At 43.0% G+C, this 26,536-nt stretch overlaps 1 protein-coding gene across 2 annotated transcripts; it reads left to right on the top strand.

Annotated features, from left to right (window-relative positions):
- Positions 1-6,155: 6,155 nt before the first annotated feature.
- On the top strand, positions 6,156-19,245 carry LOC138802965 (cytochrome P450 2F2-like). 2 transcript variants are annotated; one of them, XM_069986761.1, is made up of 11 exons: positions 6,156-6,238; positions 6,521-6,558; positions 10,620-10,797; positions 11,437-11,599; positions 12,746-12,895; positions 14,306-14,466; positions 15,236-15,412; positions 15,500-15,641; positions 15,767-15,951; positions 16,042-16,183; positions 18,769-19,245. In XM_069986761.1, the coding sequence occupies exons 3-11, from the start codon at positions 10,621-10,623 to the stop codon at positions 18,963-18,965; spliced, it is 1,494 nt and encodes a 497-aa protein (XP_069842862.1). In that variant the 5' UTR covers positions 6,156-6,238; positions 6,521-6,558; position 10,620; the 3' UTR covers positions 18,966-19,245. The 2 variants fall into 2 exon arrangements, with proteins under 2 accessions (XP_069842862.1, XP_069842863.1); XM_069986762.1 differs by lacking the exon at positions 6,521-6,558 and having other exon boundaries at positions 6,158-6,238.
- Positions 19,246-26,536: the final 7,291 nt, after the last annotated feature.

Below are 26,536 nucleotides of genomic sequence, written 5' to 3'. Positions count from 1 at the left end.
TACCTCGTGGGGAGGGTGGGGAGGGGGGTGGGGGGTGGGGGAGTAGATAGGAATATAGGATCAGGAGACTCCTGTAAGGAAGGCAGAGAAAGTCATGAATGCTGCACAATATGTTGTCCCTATAGGAATAAGTATTATTGTTAATAAAATATACATCTACCTTATATACAATATTATAAAACATGGTGTAAAGTGAAACTGGCTCAGTTGCCCCTAGCAACCAATCAGATTCCACCTTTAATTCCTTACAGATTCTTTGGAAAATGAAAGGTGGAATCTGATTGGTTGCTAGGAGCAACTGAGCCAGATTCACTTTACACCATGTTTGATAAATCTCTCTCTCTCTGGGGACCAGTATATAGGGAGCATTATATGTGACAGTATATGGTTTGAGGGGGCACGGAAGCAGTGTATGGGGGGGAGTGGGCATAGACAGATTATAATGAGGACAATCTGGGCTACCGCGCAGGACCCTGAGCTCCTGGGGGCCCAGTGAGAGGGGGGGTGGGGCTGCCCGGGTGATCGCTAGATCATCCAGGCAGTGCGGTCTGCTGCCGCCGCCCCTATTCCACGGAGCGATGGAAGCAGATCTTTGCTGTATGAGTCATTTGTCTTTCAACATGTTTGAAAGACAAATGACGCAACGATCAGCCAACGTGAACGATGTTGGCTGATTGTTGCCTTCTATTGCACAGGACGATTATTGGCCAAATACGGCCGATAATCGTTCCATGGAACAGGGCGTTAACAGTGTCAGCAGTTTGTAAGGTGAATTACAGCTGAAAGATTCCCTTTGTGGAGGACACTGCTGGGCGATGATTTGTACAGAACAGAGCGAGTTCATCTCTCCACTCTGTGTGTGCGACCTAGACAGACCCCACAGACATGCATCGAAAGCCCATCTGTATCACGTGACACAAAGCCAGGTTGCGGTCTGAACACTTATAGAATTAACTTCTTAGCACAGCATTATTTGTAACTTTTATGTCAATGGGAAATATGCAAGTTGTATAACATGTCCACTTTCCAGATGTGGCTGTGCAGGCATGATGGGAACCAGGCCCGGGACAAGGAGTTTTGGTGCCCTAGGCAGAGAAGACAAATGGCGCGCCCCCCCCCCCCCCCCCAGTGTAGACTGTACACTATGCGGGGACGGCCAGGGGGCTATACTGTATGTGGGGGTCATGTATACTGTACCCGCTGACTGTAACAGGCCCATGTATACTGTACCCCCTGACTGTAACAGGACCATGTATACTGTACCCCTGACTGTAACAGGACCATGTATACTGTACCCCCTGACTGTAACAGGACCATGTATACTGTACCCCCTGAATGTAACAGGACATGTATACTGTACCCGCTGACTGTAACAGGCCCATGTATACTGTACCCCCTGACTGTAACAGGACCATGTATACTGTACCCCCTGAATGTAACAGGACCATGTATACTGTACCCCCTGACTGTAACAGGACCATGTATACTGTACCCCCTGAGTGTAACAGGACATGTATACTGTACCCCTGACTGTAACAGGACCATGTATACTGTACCCCCTGAATGTAACAGGACCATGTATACTGTACCCCCTGAGTGTAACAGGACATGTATACTGTACCCCCTGACTGTAACAGGACCCTGTATACTGTACCCCCTGAATGTAACAGGACCATGTATACTGTACCCCCTGAATATAACAGGACCATGTATACTGTACCCCTGAATGTAAAAGGACCGTGTATACTGTACCCCCTGACTGTAACACACCGTGCCACCTGAATGTAGTAGTGTCACACATGGCATCCTGAGAATTTAGGTGTCACACAGCAGGCCCCTCGGGTATAATGATGGTGCACATTGTGCTATAGGTATAACAGGAATATACAGCGCTACAGACTTCAGGAACAGAGAAAATGATGCAGCACATACACCTCCCCTATACCATGACAGCACAGTCACAGCGCCATATACACATCATATACTGATCCTGCCACATACACCTCCCCTATACCATGACCGCACAGTCACAGCGCCATATACACATCATATACTGATCCTGCCACATACACCTCCCTATACCATGACAGCACAGTCACAGCGCCATATACACATCATATACTGATCCTGCCACATACACCTCCCCTATACCATGACAGCACAGTCACAGCCCATATACACATCATATACTGATCCTGCCACATACACCTCCCCTATACCATGACAGCACAGCGCCATATACACATCATATACTGATCCTGCCACATACACCTCCCCTATACCATGACAGCACAGTCACAGCGCCATATACACATCATATACTGATCCTGCCACATACACCTCCCCTATACCATGACAGCACAGCGCCATATACACATCATATACTGATCCTGCCTGACCCAGTACAATAAGGATATAAAGCGCCAGTGTCAGGAGGATTAGCCTGTACATAATAAACACATGTGTTCACCAACCTGTGGCTCCCAAGCTGTGGCAGGACTACAACTCCTATCATGCTGTGACTGTTGTAGTTTTGGAGCAGCTGGTGACCCTCAGGTTGGGGAAAAATATGGGAAGTGCTGTGTATAGAGGAGCAGTGCAGGGATATGGGGCAGTCCTGTGACCTAGGTGACCTCCCTCTCCCAGCACTCCCAGCCTCCCTACACCTACAGGATGATGAGAGTCAGTGAACTCACCAGACAGCAGCCCCAGCAGTCGGCACAGCCTCCAGCAATCAGATAGTGAGGAGATCACATGGGTCCCAGCAGGTCATTTTAGCAGGTCCTAGCAGGCCATCTTCAGGGCAGAGCAATGATCTCCTGCTCGGGGTGAGGGGATATTCACACTGTCTGCCCAGGAGGGGGAGAGAGTGGTAGCACATGAGGATGCTGAAGGTGAGCAGGGAGGGACAGCACTCTGAAGCCACCAGGAGTACAGGAGCCTGTAGTAAAAATTTATTTTTTGGGAGATTGAAAATGCGCCCCCTGTAACTCACCACTAGATGGCGCCCTAGGCCATCGCCTACCCTGGCCTACCCTTTGTCCCGGCCCTGATGGGAACTGTTGTTTTGCAACAGCTGGAAGGTGGAAAGTTCCTCAACTCGGGTCTAATGTTATCATGTAAATAATTATTTTGTAATACCTAATAAAATGCAGTTATTCCCGGCTATGATGGTACAACATTCTTGTTTCCTTCTTCTTATATAGTTATCTTCTGCCTATTAGGGTTAAACTAATGGTAACATTTATGGTTAAGCTATTATGTAGGGGCACTCCAGCTTGCCATACTTCACTAACTTGGGAACGCCTTTTTGACACTTTGCACCAGTAAATAAATATTTTTCTACATTATGGAAGCACAGACAGAGATATGGAAGGTACCATGTGTCTCCTTGATCTAACAGCATCTAACAGTGTCAGCAGTTTGGGATGTGAATTGTATCTGACAGATTCCCTTTAACTTCTGTTTAATGTATGTAGAGTTGAATTGGATGTAAAATGAATTGGAAATAGTGATGAAAAGAGCACAGCTGTGTTCCTACTAACCACTCCCCTGTGCGGTCATCAATAGCTGAGCAATGTGGCCCATCCATCCCAGTAACATTGCACGGCTATTGGTGACCTCATAGGAACGTGCTTTCTGCCACATGCACTGACAACAATTTTAGAATACGTCCTAAGGCAGGTTTTAGGATTTACACATGGCGGTTGTGGGCTGTGCAGCTAGTCACTACAAGGTAAAACACACCAGTCCTACAGGAAATTGCATTTCGGCAGTTTACAAAGGAAGTTGGTGTCCATACTGGTTTAACAGGTGAAGCACATTTTTTAACATACGGACAAGGAGAGAAAGGAGCGCTGCACCTCACACCTATTGCTGACACTAATGCCTCTCAGCTACATTTAAAAACTAACGCCAGGGTGTTGGTATATAATTTGATCAAACCATATTGCCCCATGTACCACGGCCAGGTCCCCTGGTTCACATGAGTCCCTACACTAAATCACCACTGTGTCAGTTAGCGACCGCTAACCCCGCAAAGCGAGCACAAACAAGAAAGGGAGGCCATAGAATGGCCCTGCAACCCCAATGTCACAGGACCAATCCCCAAGGCCCCCCCAAAACCCAGCAGGCACCGCCAACGGAGAGAGCTGCCACCAAGCAACACAAGTGTGAACATGGTCTTATCACTCACCATTGCTCCTGCAGGTACAATGGGAAAACTAGGAGGTACTAGTCATGTGTGCACAGGTGCCTCCTGCTGATTGCGGTAACGTGGGTCTTACAGGAGGAGGGCTAACACTCACTAAAGAGAGAAATGTAAAATACGGACAAGGAGAGAAAGGAGCACTGCACCTCACACCTATGGCTGACACTAATGCCTCTCGGCTGTGTACACATGACTAGTACCTCCTATTTCTCCCATTCTATCTGCAGGAGCAATGGTGAGTGATAAGACCATGTTTACACTTGTGTTGCTTGGTGACCTCTTTCTCCGCCGGCGGTGTCTGCTGGGTTTGGGGGGGCCCTTGGGGATTGGTCCTGTGACAGTGGGGTTGCAGGGCCATTCTATGGCCTCCCTTCCCTGTTTGTGCTTGCTTTGCGGGGTTAGTGGTCGCTGACTGGAACAGTGTTGAGTTAGTGTAGGGGCTCATGTGAACCAGGGGACCTGCAGGTGGTACATGGGGCAATATGGTTTGATCAAATTATATACCAACATCCTGGCGTTGGTTTTAAAATGTAACAGAGAGGCATTAGTGTCAGCCATAGGTGTGAGGTGCAGAGCTCCTTTCTCTTCTTGTCTGTATTTTAAATTTTTTAACATGATTCACCATTCAAAACTTCATGGCCAATGATCATATTGTAAAACCCTTGGCTATTTGTAGTAAAATGTACGCTGGAATATCTCAATCAGACATTTGAAGTTCTTGAGTGTACTCTAGTTGTATATGAGGACAGATGAATACTCCAGGGGTACTGCAGCTAAGATTTTTTTCTTTGAAATCAGCTGGTGTGAGAAAGTGCTTTGCAATTTACTTCTATTAAAAAATCTCCAGTCTTCCAGTACTTATCAGCTGCTGTATGTCCTGGTGCTGGTGTATTCTTTTCAGTCTGGAGCGCAGGAGATGTCTTCTATGGGGATTTGCTACTGCTCTGGACAATTCCTGACACAGACAGAGGTGGCAGTAGAGGGCACTGGAGAGAATACACCACTTTCTGCAAGACATACAGCAGATGATAAGTATTGGAAGATCAGATATTTTTCAGATTTTTCATATATATATATATATATATATATATAATATATATATATATATATATACAGTGGTACCTTGGTTTAAGAGTAACTTGGTCTAAGAGCGTTTTGGTTTAAGAGCTCACAGTTTTTCAAAATTGTGACTTGGTTTAAGAGCATTGCTTTGGTTTAAGAGCTCCCTGTACTGGGTGGGAGGGCGAGTGGGGGAGGGGCATGGCCTGTATAGGGGGGTCTACAGCCCTGTACTCTGACCCAGGAAGTCTCCCTAACCTTCCAAATCATAGCAGATCCACTTCAGGCTGGGGCTTGCATCAGGGGACAGGACTGTGGAGGTAATCTCTCCATAGCTGTAACCCCTCTCTCCCCGGACAGAGAGTGCTGCATGTATGTGCCCACATCTGCCCTGCTCATTCCTTCATGCTCCCTGCAGTCTCTGTCAGCCCTTGTGTTTCCCATCCTCTCCATTACTGTACAGTAACTTATAATATCACATATTCTGCTGTTTCTGAATGTTTGTTTCTATTTTTTACATGTTATTCAGAATAATAAATCATGATTTTTGGGGTGTGGAACCAATTGTCTGCATTTCTATGATTTCTTATGGGAAAATGTGCTTTGGTTTAAGAGTGGATTTGGATTACAAGCACGGTCCCGGAACCAATTATGCTCGTAATCCAAGGCACCACTGTATATATATATATATATATATATATATATATATATATATATATATATATATTCGATGGAGTACCCCTTTGTCTGCAATGATATTACTTCTCTATTAGGAAATATCTGGCCTTCTTTTTAGATGGACTTTGTATTTGGTCCAATTCTTTCTGGCTCTCAGCACATAAATGTGACTCTAACAGAGATTACATAAAGCTGCCACTGTAATAAAAGGATATTGCATTGTGCAGTGCAGAAGGCTGCTGAAATCACCAGGCTGCATCTACTAAGGGATTTCCAGGACGATCCTTGTAGGTATGTTCTTCTATATATTTATAAAGAGCAATTTGAGGCTGAATAGGATTGCTGAAGTAGATGAGTTATACACAGATGCATCTAAAACTCTATAAAATATATAGTTATGGTAATATACAGTATGTCAACCAGTCTTGGGTTCTGTTTTTTTTCGTGCATACATAAGAAATATTAATTAAAGGGGTATTCTGCTCAAACATAACTTTTGATATGTTGCTGCCCATGGTGAGACAACCAATGCATTTCATACTTTACATTATCTATTCCGTCTTCTTTCCCCAGTTCTAAGCTGCTGTTTTCTGCTGAAGACACAAAAAACTGTAAGTATTTTTTCTGTCTCTCCCTCCTCCCTCCTTTCTGAGACTGCTGGTGTAGAGTCCCTATCTGCAACTTTGTTGAAACTTTGTGATGCCGGGAGGGATAATCACAGTGTGTTCATCAGCAACTTGACCTCAGATTAAAGATTAAGTGGCGATAAACAGTACCTGCGTCCATGGGGATGAACATCTGCCTTTGCTATCTTCTGGGCACCGAGTGACACACAGTCAGGAATGCAGAGACCTCAAATCTGGGTAAGCTAGCCATCAGGGTGACCCTTTAGAAATCCTAGTATGGGAGCAGAGTTCTTGGCTTGAACTTACACTTAGCTAACTGCTGACTTGACTTGACTCGAAAACCTCCTGTAGATTCCTCTGACAGGCCCTCTGTGTGGATAAAGGTTCCCCTATCTTTGGTCTCTCTAGTGTTTCTCTAGCCAGACAAGGCTAGTTCTTGAACTCTTTTGGTATAACTTGCTCACTCTCTGCAACCTAACTCCACTATTCACACTAACTCCAATCTCTGATCTCATCTTCCTTAAATCGGTTTCACGTTACCTCTTATAACCCTAGGAAACTCTAGGATTGTGGGAAACACACATTGTGACACAACGTGGAGCTCCAGACAGGCTGGGAGTATGGGGAGGGCCCTGTGTGAGGTACCCTCAACATGGATTGGATCTCAGTCAGCTTACAAATCAATCTTCCATACAACTGTGCTCAATAGTTTGATGCGTGACAGTGACACCAAGTGGTGAGAGCAGCATACTACAGACCTCAGTCTCAGAGCATATACACATACATAGTACTGACCTATACAGGCTTACTTAGAAGCAGTGGGCACCCGTTCTGGGACACTGCATTCACTGGCCGAGCTTCCTCTCTCCCTATGTACCAGTCTGTCATTTGCTAAGACCCAGCAGTTCTTGGAGCTACCCACTACCTGGAAATCACATCATAAGGACAGGATGCAGGGGCTGAGCTGGGTATACTTTTCACACTGACCATTGTATATACAGCACGAATGGCAATAAACCATTGCTGCAATTTCCCTAGAGAGCTGTCACTACCAGCCAGCTTTCCTTTACAGCATTGTCACAATCTCCGTACCAATATTGACTTTGCAAGGACATTCAGGAAAGTCCTTGCAGGGTAATATGTAGATCACTTGAATGTTTTAAGTCTATGGGCGCTAAACAACCAGACACTACTGGACGGTGCACCCGAAGGGTCTAATATTTATTAGTTAGACTTTAGAACTTGACATCTGTGGCACATCTTTGTATGCAGTCCTTTTGTATACATAGTATTTAACCTTCATCTTTGCCAAGTCCAAGAACCAGTATTTACAGTACTTCTTGTGTGGCATAAAAAACACAAAAAAATTTAAAATTTTCTGGTATTTGGCTCACAGTAGCTCCTGCAATAACAGTATAGCTGTGACCAATAGTAAATCTTCCTTATCTTTTAAAGTATAATGAATTTTATTTTTTATTCATCTGATACTACTGCTATCAGTCATTTAGGATTAGAAATTGTCTCCTGGGTATTTATTGCACCTTTGTTGTTTGTTTATCTCAGCACAAGCTGTGGACTTTGGATGCACACATTGTAGGTTTTACCGATTCCAAGAGCAACTATTTACTTCTCATGTGATATGAAAGAAAAAGCTCCCCAAGTTTCTAGCTATATGGTTAACAGCAGTTCTTAAAACAATGCCATAACAATGACCAATTGAAAATTTGTGAAAACTTCATTTCCTGGGGTCTGTAGGCAGCACACAACTCGGGTAATAGCTCTTCCAGTGCTTGGGTAGATGATATTTGACACGGAGCACAATGTCCATAGCATGGAGTATTCAGAGGGATATTACAGACTGAGATTTTCTACTGTGGTGAACACCCCCGGTGTGGAGGTGGTACGGCCAGTCACTTGCCAGATGGTTAGGTGTGACACCAGTTCTATAGTGGTTGGTCGAGATATAGCCGTGCCCAGTGATGTTATGTCCTGACGCCAGTGCCGGTGGGGCACACAGGTATGGTGGCACACCTGCTTTTATTTTAAAGGGCCGGCTATACCTTGTTCCCCTGTGGACAGTGACATGCCGGGTTGTTGCAGGGTCCCTTGGGTACTTATCACGGTGGTCCAGAGTGGAATGGTGACCCATCCGAACTATTGGTACTGCCACCCACAGAAAGAGGAGATGATCCAAGGAGTGTGTGTGTACTGTGTCGATGCTTGACAAGGAATCACAGAGTCTCTTTAGCATAAATAAAATCTAGTTTACTCTGAAGACACTTGAGGTAGGCAGTAGATAATACAGCTTTGCCTTGATACAATACTTCACACTTGATAAGACACTTAATACTTTAGGATCCAGATCTGTATTGAGAGCAGAAAGAGTGGTACAGTCGTGCTGACTGGGTTGCGTACTGAGAAGTAGTGGATCAGAAGAGTAGAGAGAAGGATATCGAGAGATTCCCAACCCAAGTGGTACTGTGCTCTGCCGGAACTTCGGAGGTAGAAATAGAAGGATACTTGAGAAGAGAGAGAGAATACTTGTGCCCGTGTTTTGACTCTTTGGTGTTTGTACCACCTATTCCCCTACCAGTGTTGGGGGACCCGGCCTAGTGGGTGACACAAGCCTCAGACCTTTTTACCTGACATAAACGGAATGCTGAGGGTTCCCTGCTTACACCCACGCTGCGAGATAGAGTTCATAGGCATCTAGCAACTTTGCTCTATCCGGATCAGTTCCTTTACTTTCTATGAATAGTGTCCTGCACTGTGTCTCTCCTTGTCCAAGGCGGGGGTTGAGATGATCCCTGACTTGTCCTCTCTAGTGAAGGTACTGCATAGTGTTGAGTGAGGTTGCTTGAGGAGAAACTGTATCTAGGTACATATGTTCTGGGTCCAGACCACAACTTAGACTGGGGACCTGGCAGGGGCCAGGGCCCAACTGGACTGCTGTAGAGAGCGTTCTGGCTTGTGCCCTCCCTCTACAGAGTCTAGCGGCAAAAGACACTACACTTCCTCTACCCATCTGACTTCCTTCCTACAGCCCCCGTAAGGTGTGCTGTGAGTGGGTGGGTGAGGAGTGCGTATGAGAGAAGTAAAGAGAGAGATGATAGGTGAGAAGAAGAAAGAACTCTCATTAGCGTACAGATTCATGTGACATACAAACAAATAATAACCCCTTAAGTACTACAGCTGTGCAATAACTGAATATACACTCTTGTAATAACGACATCTTGTGGGGAAACTTTAGCACTACTACATCACCACTTACACTCAAAAAGTACAGGCTTTTACGAAGGGTGTAACCAATAGCAACTCCTGTGGTGGGACACCACACTACTTCATGGTTGTCCGAAATCTTATGGCAGAACACAAACGGAATTTCGAAAGGAATAACAAGGAAAAATTAGGTTACTGAGGTTCCTTCCAATACTCCTTTACATAAGGCTAAACAGTCAGAAGATGTGACTAGCACTGATTGGACTTACCAAAATGTTCGGGTTTGGCAGCGCTCTCCGAACCCAATGCTTAGCATGTGAAGTTGTTTGCTGCCCTAGGGCTGCACGGAAAACAAAGATAGAGCCTACGATTGTTTTCTAGAACCCGCTAGGTTTGCATCAAACTTCTCCAGCTGCCGGACGTTAAACGTTCCATTGCTGTACCCAAACAGAAAAGTAAAAAGTTGCACATACACTAAACAATTAAACTTTCCTAAAAACATAGCCCTACATATAAGACTTCATGCTGTCACACACATTTTTTACTTGGTGGACAAGGAACTAAAAATCACAAATTTTTGAGCAATGAAGCAGTTGTGCAAAAATATGACACAAAAACCCCAAGACTACACTGTTCATAATATCATACCATACCACCATTGTAGGTCTTGTGGAGGGTTGTCTACTATATGAGACAGTGCTTAGTTCCTCACCTTCCACTGGGCCAGATATAATCTGTGTAAATGAGGGTTAAAGAGATGGCCTAGCAGAACAAAGTCTCTGCTGTCTAGAAGTTTCCAGAATCTGAATCTAAATCTCTGTTCACAGGATGGATCTATACTCAGTAGTCACAGTCCTCTTGGTGATTCTCATAACCAGCTTGTTGGCAAAGTATATAAAGATACTGTTGGAGAGGTCTGCACTACCTCCTGGGCCGACTCCTCTTCCCATCATTGGTACTCTTTACAAGATGAACTTCAATAATATTGTAGAGTCACTTCTGGATGTAAGTAAAATGGTGAAACAAACCTATAATACACAGTAATGGCTCTGGTGGTGGCTTATCCGTCTCAGAACAAAAGGTTGAAAATCCTTCACACCCTATCTTTACAAACATCATACTGTTGGGGGCTGTATACCGTTACTTTGTAAAGCAAGTTTTAGGTTTTTTGTATTTTAACATACCTGATTCTTGGGCTGTAAAATAAACTGCAACTGGGTTTGTCTACTATGTCCTGTGTTCTCAAAAATAGAAGTCAGATGGATACTCATTTGTGATAATGTGATATTCTGTTGCCCCATGTATGATAAGGGCGGTGAGGTTTAGTGTCTCTGGCCCATTCGTGGCAGGAAGCTAGAACATTGCTCTGATCAGCTGTCAGATATATTGGAGAAATCTTCAGAATATTGGGTCAATCCTCTGATGGGAAAAGTAAAAGTTTGGAATGGCTGATTAGGTGTATTGTCAAATTTTGGGTGGTATAGTCTAGACGGAATTAAACTATACTAGTGTGTGAATAGCACTGTTGTATGTTCATACAGTAGCTTTAAAAAATGATATGTAACAAAATATAACTGGTTATATATATGATTCTTGATCAGATCATAAATTGTCGGGTTGTAAATTTTCTGCTTTCTCTCCTAGTTGTCAAAAAAATATGGTGACATATTCACAGTATATGAAGGGAGTAAGCCAGTTATCGTACTGTGCAGCTATAAAGCCATCAAAGAGACTTTAATTGACAAAGCAGAAGAGTTCAGTGGCCGAGCCTATTATCCTTCATTCTTTGACTTTACCAAAGGAGATGGTGAGTACTGAGCCAGGTATGCTTTATGTTCTTTTGATCCTGGTGTATTAGTTCTTGGCTCTGTCCTTTCATCACACTAGTAAGATGGTTGGCCAATTCCTTCTTCTAGAGTTTCCAAAGAATTGAACCAGTTGGGACACTTTTGGACCCAGGTCAAAGATCAAGTTATATTCCCAAAGGAGTTAACTGCTTTGTACCATCCCTTTTTGCCAGAAGTTTTCACCAATAATGCAATCTTAGGATGTCCCACTGTTGATTCCCCTTAAAGTGACTCTGTACCCATAATCTGCCCACCCCCAAATCTGTCTGTGTCTGTGCCTTAGGCTGGCAAAACCTCTCTGTTCCTCATCCCCGCACCCTTCTTCATTAGGAATGCCCCAGGCAGATTGTCTCCTATTCATCAGCTGTGTTAACACTGCACATGGGCTGGACCATTAAGGCACCTGTGCAGTGTTCACTGCAGAGGAATAGGAAAAATCCTGCCATTGGCATTCCTAATGATGAAGAGGGTGGGGAGGAGGGACGGAGGGGTGGTGCAAGGTTAGGGCACAGATACTCAAGGCCACGGCCGTTGGGCACGGGGCTGCAAGTTTAAAAGTTGTTTTTTAGGACAATAACTGCATCACCTGCCGAACAGACCCCACGAAAGATCTTTGATTAAAAGCAGCTATCCTAAGGTACAAGTGGTTTGGGGGGGTCAGATTGTGGGTACAGAGTCGCTTTAAGTACTAGTTTGTTTTGTTTATTCAGGAATATTCTTAATTAACCCTTACAATCCATCACACCCTGGTAGTTATTTCTGCCAGTATTAGTTGTATTCTGGCTCAAAAATGGGCCAGAGTAAAGTGTAGGGTCCATCCCGGGCATGAGACCACCTTACCGTGGTTGGGGTGCAAATGGTATGCCAAGAGGCTCATTATTTTTGTGGAGATTTTCTTTAGCAGTTGAGGGGGCTGCTTTTACCGATTTTCATGTCTGTATTGGGTTTATGTTTTGCCATTAGCAGTGACTTGTTGCATTTTGTCTGACTTACTCTCCATGGGTCTTATAAAGGTGTTGTAAAAAAATAATCTTAGTGACTTTCTACAGCTTATAATAGAAGGGACTTGCTTGCTTATGGAATTAATTTTTCTTATCATATTGCAGAGTTTGCATTCAGTAATGGTGAAAAATGGAAGGAGCTGAGGCGTTTCGCCATGCTAACACTGGGCAGTTTTGGAGTTGGAAAAACTAGCTTTGAGGAAAGGATACGGCAAGAAGCCCGGTATCTTACTGATGTGCTGAGAAAATCAAATGGTAACGTTTAACAACTATTTTAATACATCTCAGAGGCTTTGTTCCTCTGACCTAAGATGGCTAAATGGTTTCCCGATTAGATTTTTATATTTGCAGAAAAATGTAAACAATTTAACCGTTACTGACATCGATGGAAAAAATCTGAAATCATATTTTGCCCCCCAGACTTCACCTTTAATAACTGATATTTTGTTCATTGGAAAAAAAGTCTTTCTTGACTATAGGCCTGGCTTGATAATGGATTGTGCTCTTCTGCCACCTGCCCTGATATTGTATACAGCATGGTATCCAATAGCAGTAACATGCATTAGCCAAATACAACCTTCATACAGTTTCTTAAATAACACTGCACCATCATTACCACTACCAAGACACAACATGTATAAATACTTCTTACATACACTGTACACTGTACAATGAGCAAATGACAGCTTCATACATAAAGTAATGAATTAGCAAAATGGTGCAAAGTCTTTAAAAACCCAGTTCCCACAACTCCAGCATGACAGTGCCTGTATAAAAACATGAAACGCACAGTGCATGGTAAAACATCATACCAGAGGTTATCCAGGATCACAAAAACATAGTTGCCCTCTTCCAGAAACAGTTATTGCAGCCCAATTCTATTGAAGTGAATGGAGCTGAGCTGTAATACCCCACACAACCTGAGGACAAAGGTGGAGCTGTTTTTGGAGAAACCAGCAATATTTTTGGAATCATGGATAACCTGTTGAAAACATACAACATCCCAACCATTCCCTACTGGTAGGGGCCTAGTAGGACGCAATGCATTGGCTGATTTGCAGTTGACCTTTTTAAGATGAATGTCCAGATAATGACAACTATTGGAAAGTTGGAATCTGTTGGTCATTTTTTTCTTTAAAGCGACTCTGTACCCACAATCTGACCCTCCCAAACCCCTTGTACCTTCGGATAGCTGCTTTTAATCCAAGATCTGTGCCAAACGGGAGTGTCTGTGCCCTAACTTTGCACCACCCCTCCGTCCCTCCTCCCTGCCCTCTTCATCATTAGGAATGCCACTGGAACATTTTCTCCATGCTGAACACTGCACAGGTCCTTAGCGATCCAGCCCATGTGCCGGGCTGACACAGGTGGGGAATAGGAGGCAATCTGCCTGGAGCATTCCTAATGATGAAGAGGGTGGGGAGGAGGGACGGAGGGGTGGTGCAAAGTTAGGGCACAGATACACCCGTTTGGCACTGGCTGCAAGTTTAAAAGTATTTTTTTAGGACAATAACTGCATCTCCTGCCGAACGGACCCCAGGACAGATCTTGGATTAAAAGCAGCTATCCCAAGGTACAAGTGGTTTGGAGGGGTCAGATTGTGGGTACAGAGTCACTTTAATTAGTTTTAGCTGTTGATTTACCTATTTCTGTTTGTTATTTTAGCCTCCCCGATAGATCCCAGTTACCATTTACAACGTGCTGTGTCCAATGTTATTTGCTCTGTGGTGTTTGGTAACCGCTTTGAATATGAAAATGGACATTTCCAAAAGCTTATGCTATGTGTTCAAGACAACATGCGTATCATGAGCACCCGCTGGGGATTAGTGAGTATGCCCTTAGGTTTAAAAGAAATCTAGTACTTGACGTTTTAGATTATTACTTGGCCTATCCGTGGGCATGGAGGATAAGGATCCTTTTACACTCACCAATCTTTGCTCCTCCGAGGCCGCCAACAAGAGATGATCAGCGAGGTTGGAGCAATCAATCGGCCAGCTGGGCTGCATAAACAATCACTTTACCAATTTTGCAACCCTATACCATCATGGATATTATTTAAAAAAAAACATCTCATAACAATAGCGTTATTTAGTATTAAAGGGGTTGTCCAGCCAAAATCTTTTTCTTTCAAATCAACAGGTGTCAGAAAGTTATATAGATTTGTAATTTACTTGTATTAAAAAATCTCAAGTCTTCCCATACTTATTAGCTGCTGTATGTCATGCAGGAAATGTTTTATTTTCAGTCTGACACAGCGCTCTCTGCTGACATCTCTGGCCGAGACAGGAACTGTCCAGAGAAGGAGAGTTTTTCTATGGGGATTCATATAAAATCGAGACAAAGTTCCTGTCTTGGCCAGAGATGTCAGCAGAGAGCACTGTGTCAGACTGAAAATAAAACACTTCCTGCATGACATATAGTAGCTAATAAGTATGGGAAGACTTGAGATTTTTTAATAGAAGTAAATTACAAATCTATATAACTTTCATCTGTAGAAAAAAAGGGCCAATATTTTACCTTTTGGGGAGTCCAAGGACTCATAAGAATTTTGATCATGTTCACATATGAGTAGAGTTTTGGTTATTGTATTTTCAGCTATACAACATATTCCCGGATGTTATTCGGTACTTACCTGGACCTCACCGTAAAATAGGGGAGAACTTTGCTTTATTGACCGATTTTATTAAGAAGAAGATGGAGAACAACATGAAGACTTTGGACATTCATAACCCAAGGGATTTTATAGACTGTTTCCTGATCAAAATGGAGAAGGTACAAAAAAGTGAAAGGACTGTGCTATGTATATTATTATTCAATACCTTTAATTGTAGACAATGAATCTTCCTATTTCTAATACAGGAAGGGAAGAATAAAGCAACATTCTTCAATCCCAATACTTTGGTGATGAGCGCTTTGATCTTATTCTTTGGTGGGACAGGAACCGTGGGCTCCACACTGAGATATTCATTGTTACTTCTCATAAAACACCCGAATATAGCAGGTAAGTAACTAAGTCGAGAAAGATCAATGAAAACTTACAAAGTGGTAAATAAACCTGTAAGAATGATACATAAAAATAAATAAATAAATAAATATATATATATTTATATATATAATGTTCTTCAGAAAAGGTCTACAGTGAGATAGACCATGTAATTGGCCAACGTCCACCGAGCTATGAAGACAGACACAACATGCCTTACACAGAAGCTTTCATCTATGAGATCCAGCGATATGCAGATGTGGCACCATTGTCTCTTCCCCATGAACTCATCATGGATACACAAGTTCGCATTTATAAATTTAAGAAGGTGAACATCAAGTCAAGCTAAGAGTAAAAATTTTAAAAATGTAAAATTCATAAAATGCGTACATTTTTCCTCATATTTTTCTAACCACAGGGAACAGCTTTCACTCCATTACTCACCGGCGTGCACAATGACAAGACACAGTTTGGTAATCCTGAGAATTTCGACCCGAAAAACTTTTTGGATGAAAATGGAAAACTTATAAAGAAAGAGGCCCTGTTGCCATTTTCTGCAGGTGAGGATTAAATCAAAGTAGATGACGGACTGGGTGGATTTTATGGTAATACAAGAGGTGACATTTTCTGACATGTTTGTTTTAGCGTACCCTAAGTAACAATTTCAGAGCATCTTAACTTAGAACTCTGTATAGTGATATTCATTCCGGAAGTATATGCTTGAGAACAGGGCCATTTCAATACATTGGTGGGCCCGATGCATAGCCCTCAAGAGTGCCCCCCCCCCCCACGAGTTATCAGAATCGGAGTTCCACACACAGTATAATGTACTGAAAGTGTCCCCCAATACATACAGTAGTTACCTTATAAAACTATTTCCACCATACAGTGATTACATATCACATGAAAACTGCACTGAACAAAACAAGAAGATATTACCAATGATACCATTACATAATACCGTCACACCATGACCCCTATCACTATAAGCCTATAACAGAATCCAGTTACATCCAGTGACTCACAGGGGGCGTCTTCTCCGATCAGAATCTGTCACCTTTTCTTTTTCTCTCCATCCAGTCTGGGCCACCATGATGTCTCCCCTGGCTGTGAATATTCTCTCCAGAATCTGCCAGAGAAACATTTTAGGCTCCAATACATACAGTAGTTAGGTCCCTTATACCACTACATAGTAATTACACCCTTCTGTGCCCCTATATAGTAGTTACACCCCTCTGTGCCCCCATAGTTTTAAGGTGTCCCTGTGGTATATAGACCCCCCGTGTGCTCCCCCAATTATATACAGCCCTCCTGTGCGCTCCTCCAGTATTATATAGACCCCCCCCATGTGCTCCCCCAGTAGTATATAACCCCCCCCCCCGTGTGCTCCCCCAGTAGTATATAGACCCCTTGTGCTCCTGCAATAGTATATAAAGCGCCCCTGATGTGCTCCCCCCAATAGTATATAGCGCCCCCCGTGTGCTGCCCCCAATAGTATATAGTGCCCCCCGTGTGCTCCCCCTCCCATATAACATTAAAAAATCAAATCCTTATACTCACCTGGGTCCACGCGTTCCTCTTCTCTTCACTCTTGTGGTCGCACTGCAGCGGTCACAAGAGGCCACACTCCCCTTACCCTGGTGCCGGCGCTCCAGTGACGTCGGACGCAGACACCAGAGGGAGAGTGGCCTCTTGTGACCGCAAGAAGTGCAGCCACTGACTGACAGGGAGGGAGCCAATAGCTCTCTCTCTCTGTCAGTGCTGCTGAAGGTAGCTATAAGCACTCGTTACGAGTGCTCATAGCTACAATGCACAGTGCAGCAGCTGGGGGGGGGGGCCTGCAGGGGGCACCATGGATGGGTAAATAGATTACCCATCCAGGGCGCTCCCCCCTGACAGGCTGGTGGCCAGATCCCTGTTTGACTGCACTGGTCGCACATAGCAACGGCCGGCCTGCTCGGGGGGCCCTTTAACCAACCAATCAATTGCAGGCAGGGAATGGTAGACAGGGGAGAATACTTATGTAGTCTGGAGTCCCAGCCCCAGACACAAACTACAGGCTGACTGGTGGTGCCATCCGCCAGTCAGTAATGAATAATGTAATACATATGTGCAGGACGACAGGACGCCGCCGCACCCCTAGCAATCCGGTACCTAGGGACTCTGTCAGCAAGCTCCCTGCACCCGGCCAGGCCAGTTTCCAGGGAGCGGGCTGGCTCCTAACAACTGCATTTCGCAATGTTCCTAGTCAATTCAGAGGTTGGAGAAGTGCCCCTCTGTAAGTTGCCAAGTCCTTTCTAGCAAACGTGAAAGGTCTCCTCCTATCAGCTAACACTCTGGTGCCAAGTACTACTAGATGTGATGCCCATGTACTCATCACAGCATGAACAGATTCTCTGATGTAAAAAGTGGTGTTCTCTGTCGTAAAGTCATTGCAACTAAACCAAAGTTGTCAGGACCCTGTACAGCAGTGTACCATACTTTTTGGATAGTGCCCCTCTAGGTAGTCCACCCTGTAACTACTGCTAAAACCTCTCTCACGTCACTTAACCAAGAGACTGCTAATGTCCCAAGTCAAAAGCTCGCTCAAATTTTCAGGATATCTGTTAACGCAGAAGTTCAAGCATTCCGAAAGGGGAACTACTGACGAACCCATTCCCATGCTAACTTTCCTTATGTACGGGGAGCGGTATTATTGAACTGTAAATGTATTCAGTATTGCACCTTCAAAAGATTTTCAAGTAAAGTTAAGTTCTACAGTTACTCGTAAACTCTCTGTGATTGTGTCCTGCACCAACACACCATGTAAAAGCATCATAGGAACATTTCTCAGAGTGTGTGTAGGTACCTGGGAAGAGCTAACTACTACTTAGGCCCCATGACAAGTGCTGCAACAGTACCGCAACACCGCTGCCTCCTGTACTACAACATCAGAGAGACCCCCAGCTCACCACATAGTAACAGCTGGCTGAATCCCCTGATGATCATCTGCTATTTTAGGGGAAATAGGTTGGAAAACCTACAAGTATGGAGTTAGTTTGTCCCGAATAAATTAAATTAAGCATGTATATAATATAATGTGGAGTGTATGATCTACTAACGATATAATCTATTCATCTTTGCATTCACTGACATGTCTTTACAGGTAGAAGAATATGCCCGGGCAAGAGCTTGGCAGATATGGAGCTTTTTATTTTTATCACTATGCTATTGCAGAACTTCACTATCAAATCTCCGGTGCCCCCTGAAAAGATCTCAGTTGCTCCTGTAGGAGCCGGGCTTGGACATATCCCTCCTAATTTTGAGATATGCTTAATACCTCGTATGTGCACTGAAGAATAACATACTTTAGCTTGGATGAGTACGGGATATTGTATATTTAGGGAAATGTTCATCAGAGCAGGAAGCAACTTGGTTGTTGAGAAAAACTTCAGTATTCCAGTAAGTACTCAGTAGTATTATCAATTTATGAAATAAATCTAACCAGACCTATTTCTAGCGTCATCAAACTCCCAAAAGAGCAGATATAAATATTTTGCCATATTTATAGTTTAAATAACAAAACTGTATAATTGCAATCTATAACAGTATTTAATAAACAAAAGAATAATTATTTAACTTACCTGCTTAGTGACGTCTTTGTTCATCTTTCGGTTGGTTTCTTTTGTTGGTCTTAAACTCAGATGTTAGGGTGCGCTTACACAGACAGATTTATCTGACAGATTTTTGAAGCCAAAGCCAGGAACAGATTATACACAGGGAACAGGTCATAAAGGAAAGACAGATTTCTCTTCTTTTCAAATCCGTTCCTGGCTTTGGCTTCAAAAATCTTTTACAAATTTATGGATGGAATTAGATTGGCTCTTATTAGGTAGGGCATGTTACAATGTATGTTTTGCATAAATCATGGTCGTTGTTGCAATTTAACAACGGCCGTGACTTATGCAAAACATACGTCGTATTTGAATGAATGGAATCCCGGATGGAGCGTATGCACATAGTATACGATACGGCTGGGATTCCATCCGATTGCATGAAAAACTGACATGTCAGTTTTCTGCAGCCGCTATTCATTGAATAGCGGCCACACAAGACATGTCAGTTCACACAATGGAGTGTGAGGCTCCGGCCATATGCTCCATTGTGTGCAAGAGTGAATTGGGATGCAGGCACAGACAGATGCGCCCACATCCCAATTCAACATAAATGAAGATTATCTGGCCGGTACTGGAGTACAGGCCGGGATGATCTTCTCTGACACCGGTTTTGTGACACGGCCGGGTCACAGAACGGCCGGTCTCACACAGATTGTGAACATGGCCTCAAGATGTAGCTGCCTGGAAATGTATTCCTTCCTTTCAGCCTCAATTTTTTTCAAGAGCTGGGAATAAATAGTTTCAAAATGTCTATTTATATTCCACATTCTGCTTACTCAGTACATAGAACGCAAAATGATCTGCCATTTTCTTCTATAATGCCATCCGTCTCGGTCCATGTCTCCTGAAAGGGTTGGCTACTGCTACTACCACTTCCTTTACTTAACCTTGGTTATTTATTTTATGGGTTCTCCATCAGGCGGGCAGTGACAGAAGAAAGAATTATAGATAGCCTGTTAGCCCTACAGGCAATTAGAGGTTAACTAGCCTAATTGACCACAAGATGGCACATGTAACTGTATTTTAGGAAAGGAAAGGGTAAATTAGTAGAAACAGTGGAAATAGGGGTTAATAAGGATGCACAACAGTAATAGTGGTAAAATGGATCCTGCACTATCCTGCAAGATGGCTTTTCTTATGTACAGTAAATTAAAATGGCTGCTGCTATTTCTGATGGTGGGAAACACCACCCATAGCAACGGAACTAGATGCTTTGTGCCAGAGTTCTGTTGTTTTGGCCTACAGACCTCCGGCACAGAGCATCTGCTCCAATACAGCAAATGTTTTTTCCTCGGCTACTGCTCCTGGCTATGCAGGAACCGAGGATGAAATCTCCTTCTTGGCAGGTGGCCACGTGTCATTGAAAATGGCCGCACGTGTCAGTGCTGACATGCGCGTCATGGGTTCGCCATCACTGGATTAGGGCCTTGCATTACATGGGGTTTAGGTGCAGTACTCTCTGGTGTTGAACCCTGATGTTCATACTCTCAACCTAAAATATTTCACTCTCTCTGTTTATTGTGCTACATGGAAATGTGTGTTGTGTTCTGTATTTACCACAAAATATGATGGATCTCTGCTATATGGGCTATGATTAGTGACAATATTCTCAGTAGTTATAAGTAATAGTTGCTGCTTTTGTGGTGTTTACTCGACCGGACTGTAGGTACTGCCACTCGCAGAAAGGGGAAATGACCCAAGGACGGTGTAGCTTGTGTGTAGGTGCTGGTGCAATGATCACTAAGTCCCAGTAAAATAAACAAACTTCCTTTACTAGCAAGTTGTCTGAGGGACAAGATAAATAGTGACTGTTGAAATACCAAGTAGCTGAGGTAGAGAGTAAGAATAGCAGTGCTGACTTGGTTACGTGCTGAGAAGAGTAGAGAGTTTAGAGCAGTGGAGAGGAGTTTGTCTTGAGAGTCCCAATTCAATGTAGTACTGTGCTCTGCTGGAACTTTAGAAGAAGGAGAATTCTTGAGAAAAACACTTGAAAGAAGAAGAATACTTGTGTTCATGTTTCGACCATGGTCGCTATGCCACCTCTTGCCCAGCAGTGTCGGGTACCCGTCCTATCAAAGTGACATAAGCCCTAGTCTTGGTTACCTGAGTTGATCTAAGTGTCCGAGCGCGTCCCGCTGCCACCTGTGTTGCGAGATAGAATACGTAGGCTCTTAGCTGCTTTGCTCTATCAGGATCAGTTCCTCTGCTTTAGGATACTGTCCTGCACTGTGTTGAGATGTTCACGGCGTGGGTTGGGGTGATCCATGACTTGTCCTCTCTGTAGGTGTTTAGCACTGCATTGTTGGTAAAAGTGTTGCTTTAGGAAAGAAAGTCTCTGTGTTCTCCATAAGTGTACACTACAGCTGGTCTGTCTCGGACAGGGAACCTGTCAGAGCCAGGCTCCTGGCTAAGCTCAGCAGGGATGCCTAATCTGTGTGTCTTTCTCCAAAGAGAAACAAAGAAGAACTAAGTGTGGGTCTACACTTCCTCTCCCCATGTGACAACTTCCTACAGGGTGTATATAACAGCTCCTGTGAGTGGTGGAGAAAAGAGTGTGAGAAGAAAGGAGAATAGAGATAGGTAGAAGGAAAGAGTCTCTATTATTGGTGTACAGAATCAAAAGATACAACACAATAACCCTTACATGACTGCAGCTGTGCAACACATATACATAAATATACAAAGATTGACATCTAGTAGCAAAATGTATACATGACTTCATCACCACTTCACTTTTGAGATACCAGGCTTTTGTGAGGGGTGTTTTAAGTAGGAACACCCGTGGTGGGACACCACACTTTCTTCTGCAGGGGGATATGGATCGTTGTATAGCAGTAGCCAAATGCTATATACAGGGAATAGAAAATGGCCTAGGTCTCTTATTGTCAATAGCAGGACACACAGGAGGATGACGGTCTGCCTTTGTGCATAGATGCAACAATATAAACCAGTGCTTCTCAGTTCTAGTCCTTGTGGCCACCAACACGTCATGTTTTGAGGATTTCCTTATTTTTATAGGTTATATAATTATACTCAATACATCACAGGTATTCTTTCTATGGGATATCCTCAAAACATGAGTTGTTGGTGGTCCATGAGGACTGAAATTGAGAAGCACCTTATCTAAACTATATGCTTGCAGTTATTTCAGAGGAATTGGGTGTTAAAGATATGGCAAATGGAGGACATAGTATATTTTGGTATATTACCTTATATGCCATAGAATTCATCCATAGCCCATTTCCATCTTATATTGCCGAAACTTGGTAAATAGTCTTGATTAAAAATACAGGTCCAGATTTACGAAAGCTGTCTAACTTTTCGACCGTGTAAATGTAGACTAGACAAACTAGACAGTGGTTCACGCTGTTTGATACATTTGTTGCATTCGGGTAGACTGTCTAGTCCAAGTTTACACTATTAATTGGCTTAATCTTGTACAAGAATTTGGGCACATAAATATCTATTGTCTGCACTATTTGCATTACTATGGGATGACCACAAGATGGCACCACTCTACCAGTATATGCAGTCTGGCTATTGCTGTTACACTGAGGATCAGTTGTGACACGAATTCTTTTCATGAAATGTCAGGTTATCTTGTTGTGAAATATATGTTGATGTATCTAGTCTTCTTATACTAAGATTAGCTCTAGCAAAGCTCAATAATAATATATATATAATAAATATCCTAAATAGTATCATTTTTTTTTTCATTTTGTTGATAAAGATTTGTTAATAACTAGTGATGAGCGAGTACTAAAATGCTCGGGTGCTCGTTACTCGAGACAAATATTTCCCGATACTCGAGTGCTCGTTTCGAGTAACGAACCCCATTGAAGTCATTGGAAACTCAAGCATTTTTGCAGGGGACTCAAGCTCGGCCCAGGGAAGGGAAGGTTGTGTGAAAACTAGAGATAAGCGAACTTTTCAAAAGCTCGTCCCGACCGGACTTCTGGATTTTTAAAAAAAGTTCAGTTCGACCGGATTTAGAATTTCTTCGGATTTCATAGTTTAAAGCATCTATATGATACGGTGATAGTGTATTTGGTTGAATTTAGGGCTCTACATGTCAGTAACATCATTATCTTTTCAATATCACAAAGTAATTTTTATTTTTTAGACTTCAATATTCACCATTACAGGGTCTATGCAGGAAACTCACCATTACATGGTCTATGCAGGAAACTCACTATTACAGGGTCTATGCAGGAAACTCACCATTACAGGGTCTATGCAGGAAACTCACCATTACAGGGTCTATGCAGGAAACTCACCAGTACAGGGTCTATGCAGGAAACTCACCATTACAGGGTCTATGCAGGAAACTCACCATTACAGGGTCTATGCAGGAAACTCACCATTACAGGGTCTATGCAGGAAACTCACCATTACAGGGTCTATGCAGGAAACTCACCATTACAGGGTCTATGCAGGAAACTCACCATTACAGGGTCTATGCAGGAAACTCACCAGTACAGGGTCTATGCAGGAAACTCACCATTACAGGGTCTATGCAGGAAAAAGGTCACAAATGCTGAAGGAGCAGCAGTAGTCATTGGAGGCCAGTGGAGGTCCAGCAATAGTCATTTGAGGCCAGTACAGGAGCAGCAGTAGTGAACATGGAGGCCGCTCCTCTTAAAGCAATACCGACGTCACACAGGGCTAGTGCAACATCCCAGCTGGTTGGATGTGTTCCGGGCATCATGGGAAAGTGCTTTTCCTGCCCGGAACACTTCCTGCTTTCTAAAATGGCGGCTGCCATTTTAGAAAGCAAGAAAAAAAAAATCGAAACGGAGTTCCAAAAATCCGAATTCGACCAGACTCGGACTTTTGGGAAAATCCGACCCGGATCCCATACCGGCCGAACCGGTTCGCTCATCTCTAGTGAAAACCTGTCAACCTCAGAAAATGATGGAAACACCACGGAAATGGACAGGAAACAGCAGGGGCAGCATGTATGCATGCCTCTCAGGCTGCCTAATGGCACCATTATGCCTAATTATGGGCAACAGTATGGTAATATACAGTCATGGCCAAAAGTTTTGAGAATGATACAGATATTAATTTTTACAAAGTCTACTGCCTCAGTTTTTAAAATGGCAATTTGCATATACTCCAGAATGTTATAAAGAGTGATCAACTAAACAGCAATTACTTTTTATAGTCAATATTTGCCTAGAAAATGAACTTTATTCCTCAAAACACATTTCAACATCATTGCAGCCCTGCCTTAAAAGGTATTAAACAAAAAAAACTTTTGCTAAAAGACAAAATCAAACAAAATATTGCACTCTGAATGCTCAGAAGTACAAAAACCACACATCAACCCAAAAAAATCCCTCATAGAGAAGAAACATCTGAGCCAACTTTATAAACAATTAGTAAAGTTTATTAATACAATTACAGTGGTACCTTGGTTTAAGAGCGTTTTGGTTTAAGAGCTCACAGTTTTTCAAAATTGTGACTTGGTTTAAGAGCATTGTTTTGGTTTAAGAGCTCCCTGTACTGGGTGGGGGCGTGAGTGGAGGAGGGGCTTGGCATGCACAGTGTGGTCTACAGCACTGTACTCTGACCCAGGAAGTCTCCCTCACCTTCCAAATCATAGCAAATCCACTTCAGGCTGGGGCTTGCATCAGGGGACAGGACTGTGGAGGTAATCTCTTCATAGCTGTAACCCCTCTCTCCCCGGACAGAGAGCGCTGCATGTATGTGCCCACATCTGTCCTGCTCATTCCTTCATGCTCCCTGCAGTCTCTGTCAGCTCTGATTGGTCCATGCTGAAAATACCCCCTTTCCCATTGCTGTCATGTAACCACACAACGAAACAGAAACCTCCAACTCCAAACTACACGGATTATGAGGCGCAGGTCCAACTTGAGATCAAGGCACAGTAAGGAATAAAAATGTTTTATTGTGGAAACTCAACGCGTTTCGGAACGGCACCGGTTCCTTTCTCAAGATTCATAATACTATGCTGACAAAAAACAGCACTATATAACACAAAGCAGAGGGCAAATGACGTCAGAGGGGAGGGACTCTATGGGGATTTGCTCCTGCTTTGGACAGTTCCTGACATGGACAGAGGAGGCAACAGAGAGCACTGTGTCAGACAGGAAAGAAAACACCACTTCCGGCTGGACACACAGCAGCTGATAAGTCCTGAAAGACTTAAGATTTTTTAATAGAAGTGAATTACAAATCTCTGGCACTTTATGGCACCAGTTGATTTGAAAGAAAATTTTTTTTGGTGGACTGCCCCTTTAAGCTAACTATTTATTTCTAACATCTGTTATATATTTTATGCATGCTTTGCCTCCGTTATTTTTGTCTTTTGCATGATGCACATAGCACTTTGTGATATATATGATCCGCTGGTCAAAGCATGTTGTTTGCTTTTTGATTTAAATTATGCATGAACTATGTGGCTTCCCTTTCCTTTTGTTGTGCTGTTTGGTTTGTGTTGTCCTCCCTGTTGTATTAAGAAGATTTTATGATTTTTTTTGTCCTATAATCATGTTTTCTATATAATTGTATTAATAAACTTTACTAATTGTTTATAAAGTTGGCTCAGATGTTTCGTCTCTATAAGGAATTTTTGGGGTTGCTGCCTTAAAAGGACCAGCTAACATCGTTTCAGTGATTGCTCCATTAACACAGGTGTGGGTGTTGATAAGAACAGGGCTGGAGATTAATCTGTCATGACTAAGTAAGAATGACACCACTGGACACATAAAAAGGAGGCTGGTGCTTGGCATCATTGTTTCTCTTCTGTTAACCATGGTTATCTTTAACCCCTTAAGGACAGAGCCTGAAATGGCCTTAATGACAGAGACAAATTTTATGAATATGACCAGTGTCACTTTATTCATTAATAACTTCGGGATGCTTTTACCTATCCGGCTGATTCTGAGATTGTTTTCTCGTGACATATTGTACTTTACATTTCTGGTAAATTGGAGTCGATAATCATAACAAATCTTTATGAAAAAAACCCAAATAATGTGAAAAAATGTGAAAAACTGCATTTTTCCAACTTTGAAACTTTTTTGCGTATACAGAAAGTGGTTATACCACATAAATTATATATTAAATAGCATTAGCAACATGTCTACTTTATGTTGGCGGCATTTATTAAACGATCTTTAATTTTTTTTAGACAATAGGAAGCTTAAAACATTAGCAGCAAATTTCCAAATTTTCAGTAAAATTTCAAAATCAGATATTTTTAGGGACCTGTTCAGGTTCAAAGTGTAT

Source organism: Dendropsophus ebraccatus, chromosome 10 (assembly GCF_027789765.1).
Source record: "Dendropsophus ebraccatus isolate aDenEbr1 chromosome 10, aDenEbr1.pat, whole genome shotgun sequence".
Taxonomy (NCBI): domain Eukaryota; kingdom Metazoa; phylum Chordata; class Amphibia; order Anura; family Hylidae; genus Dendropsophus; species Dendropsophus ebraccatus.
The sequence above is the reverse complement of the archived record's forward strand: the minus strand, read 5'-3'. Positions and strand labels throughout refer to the sequence as shown.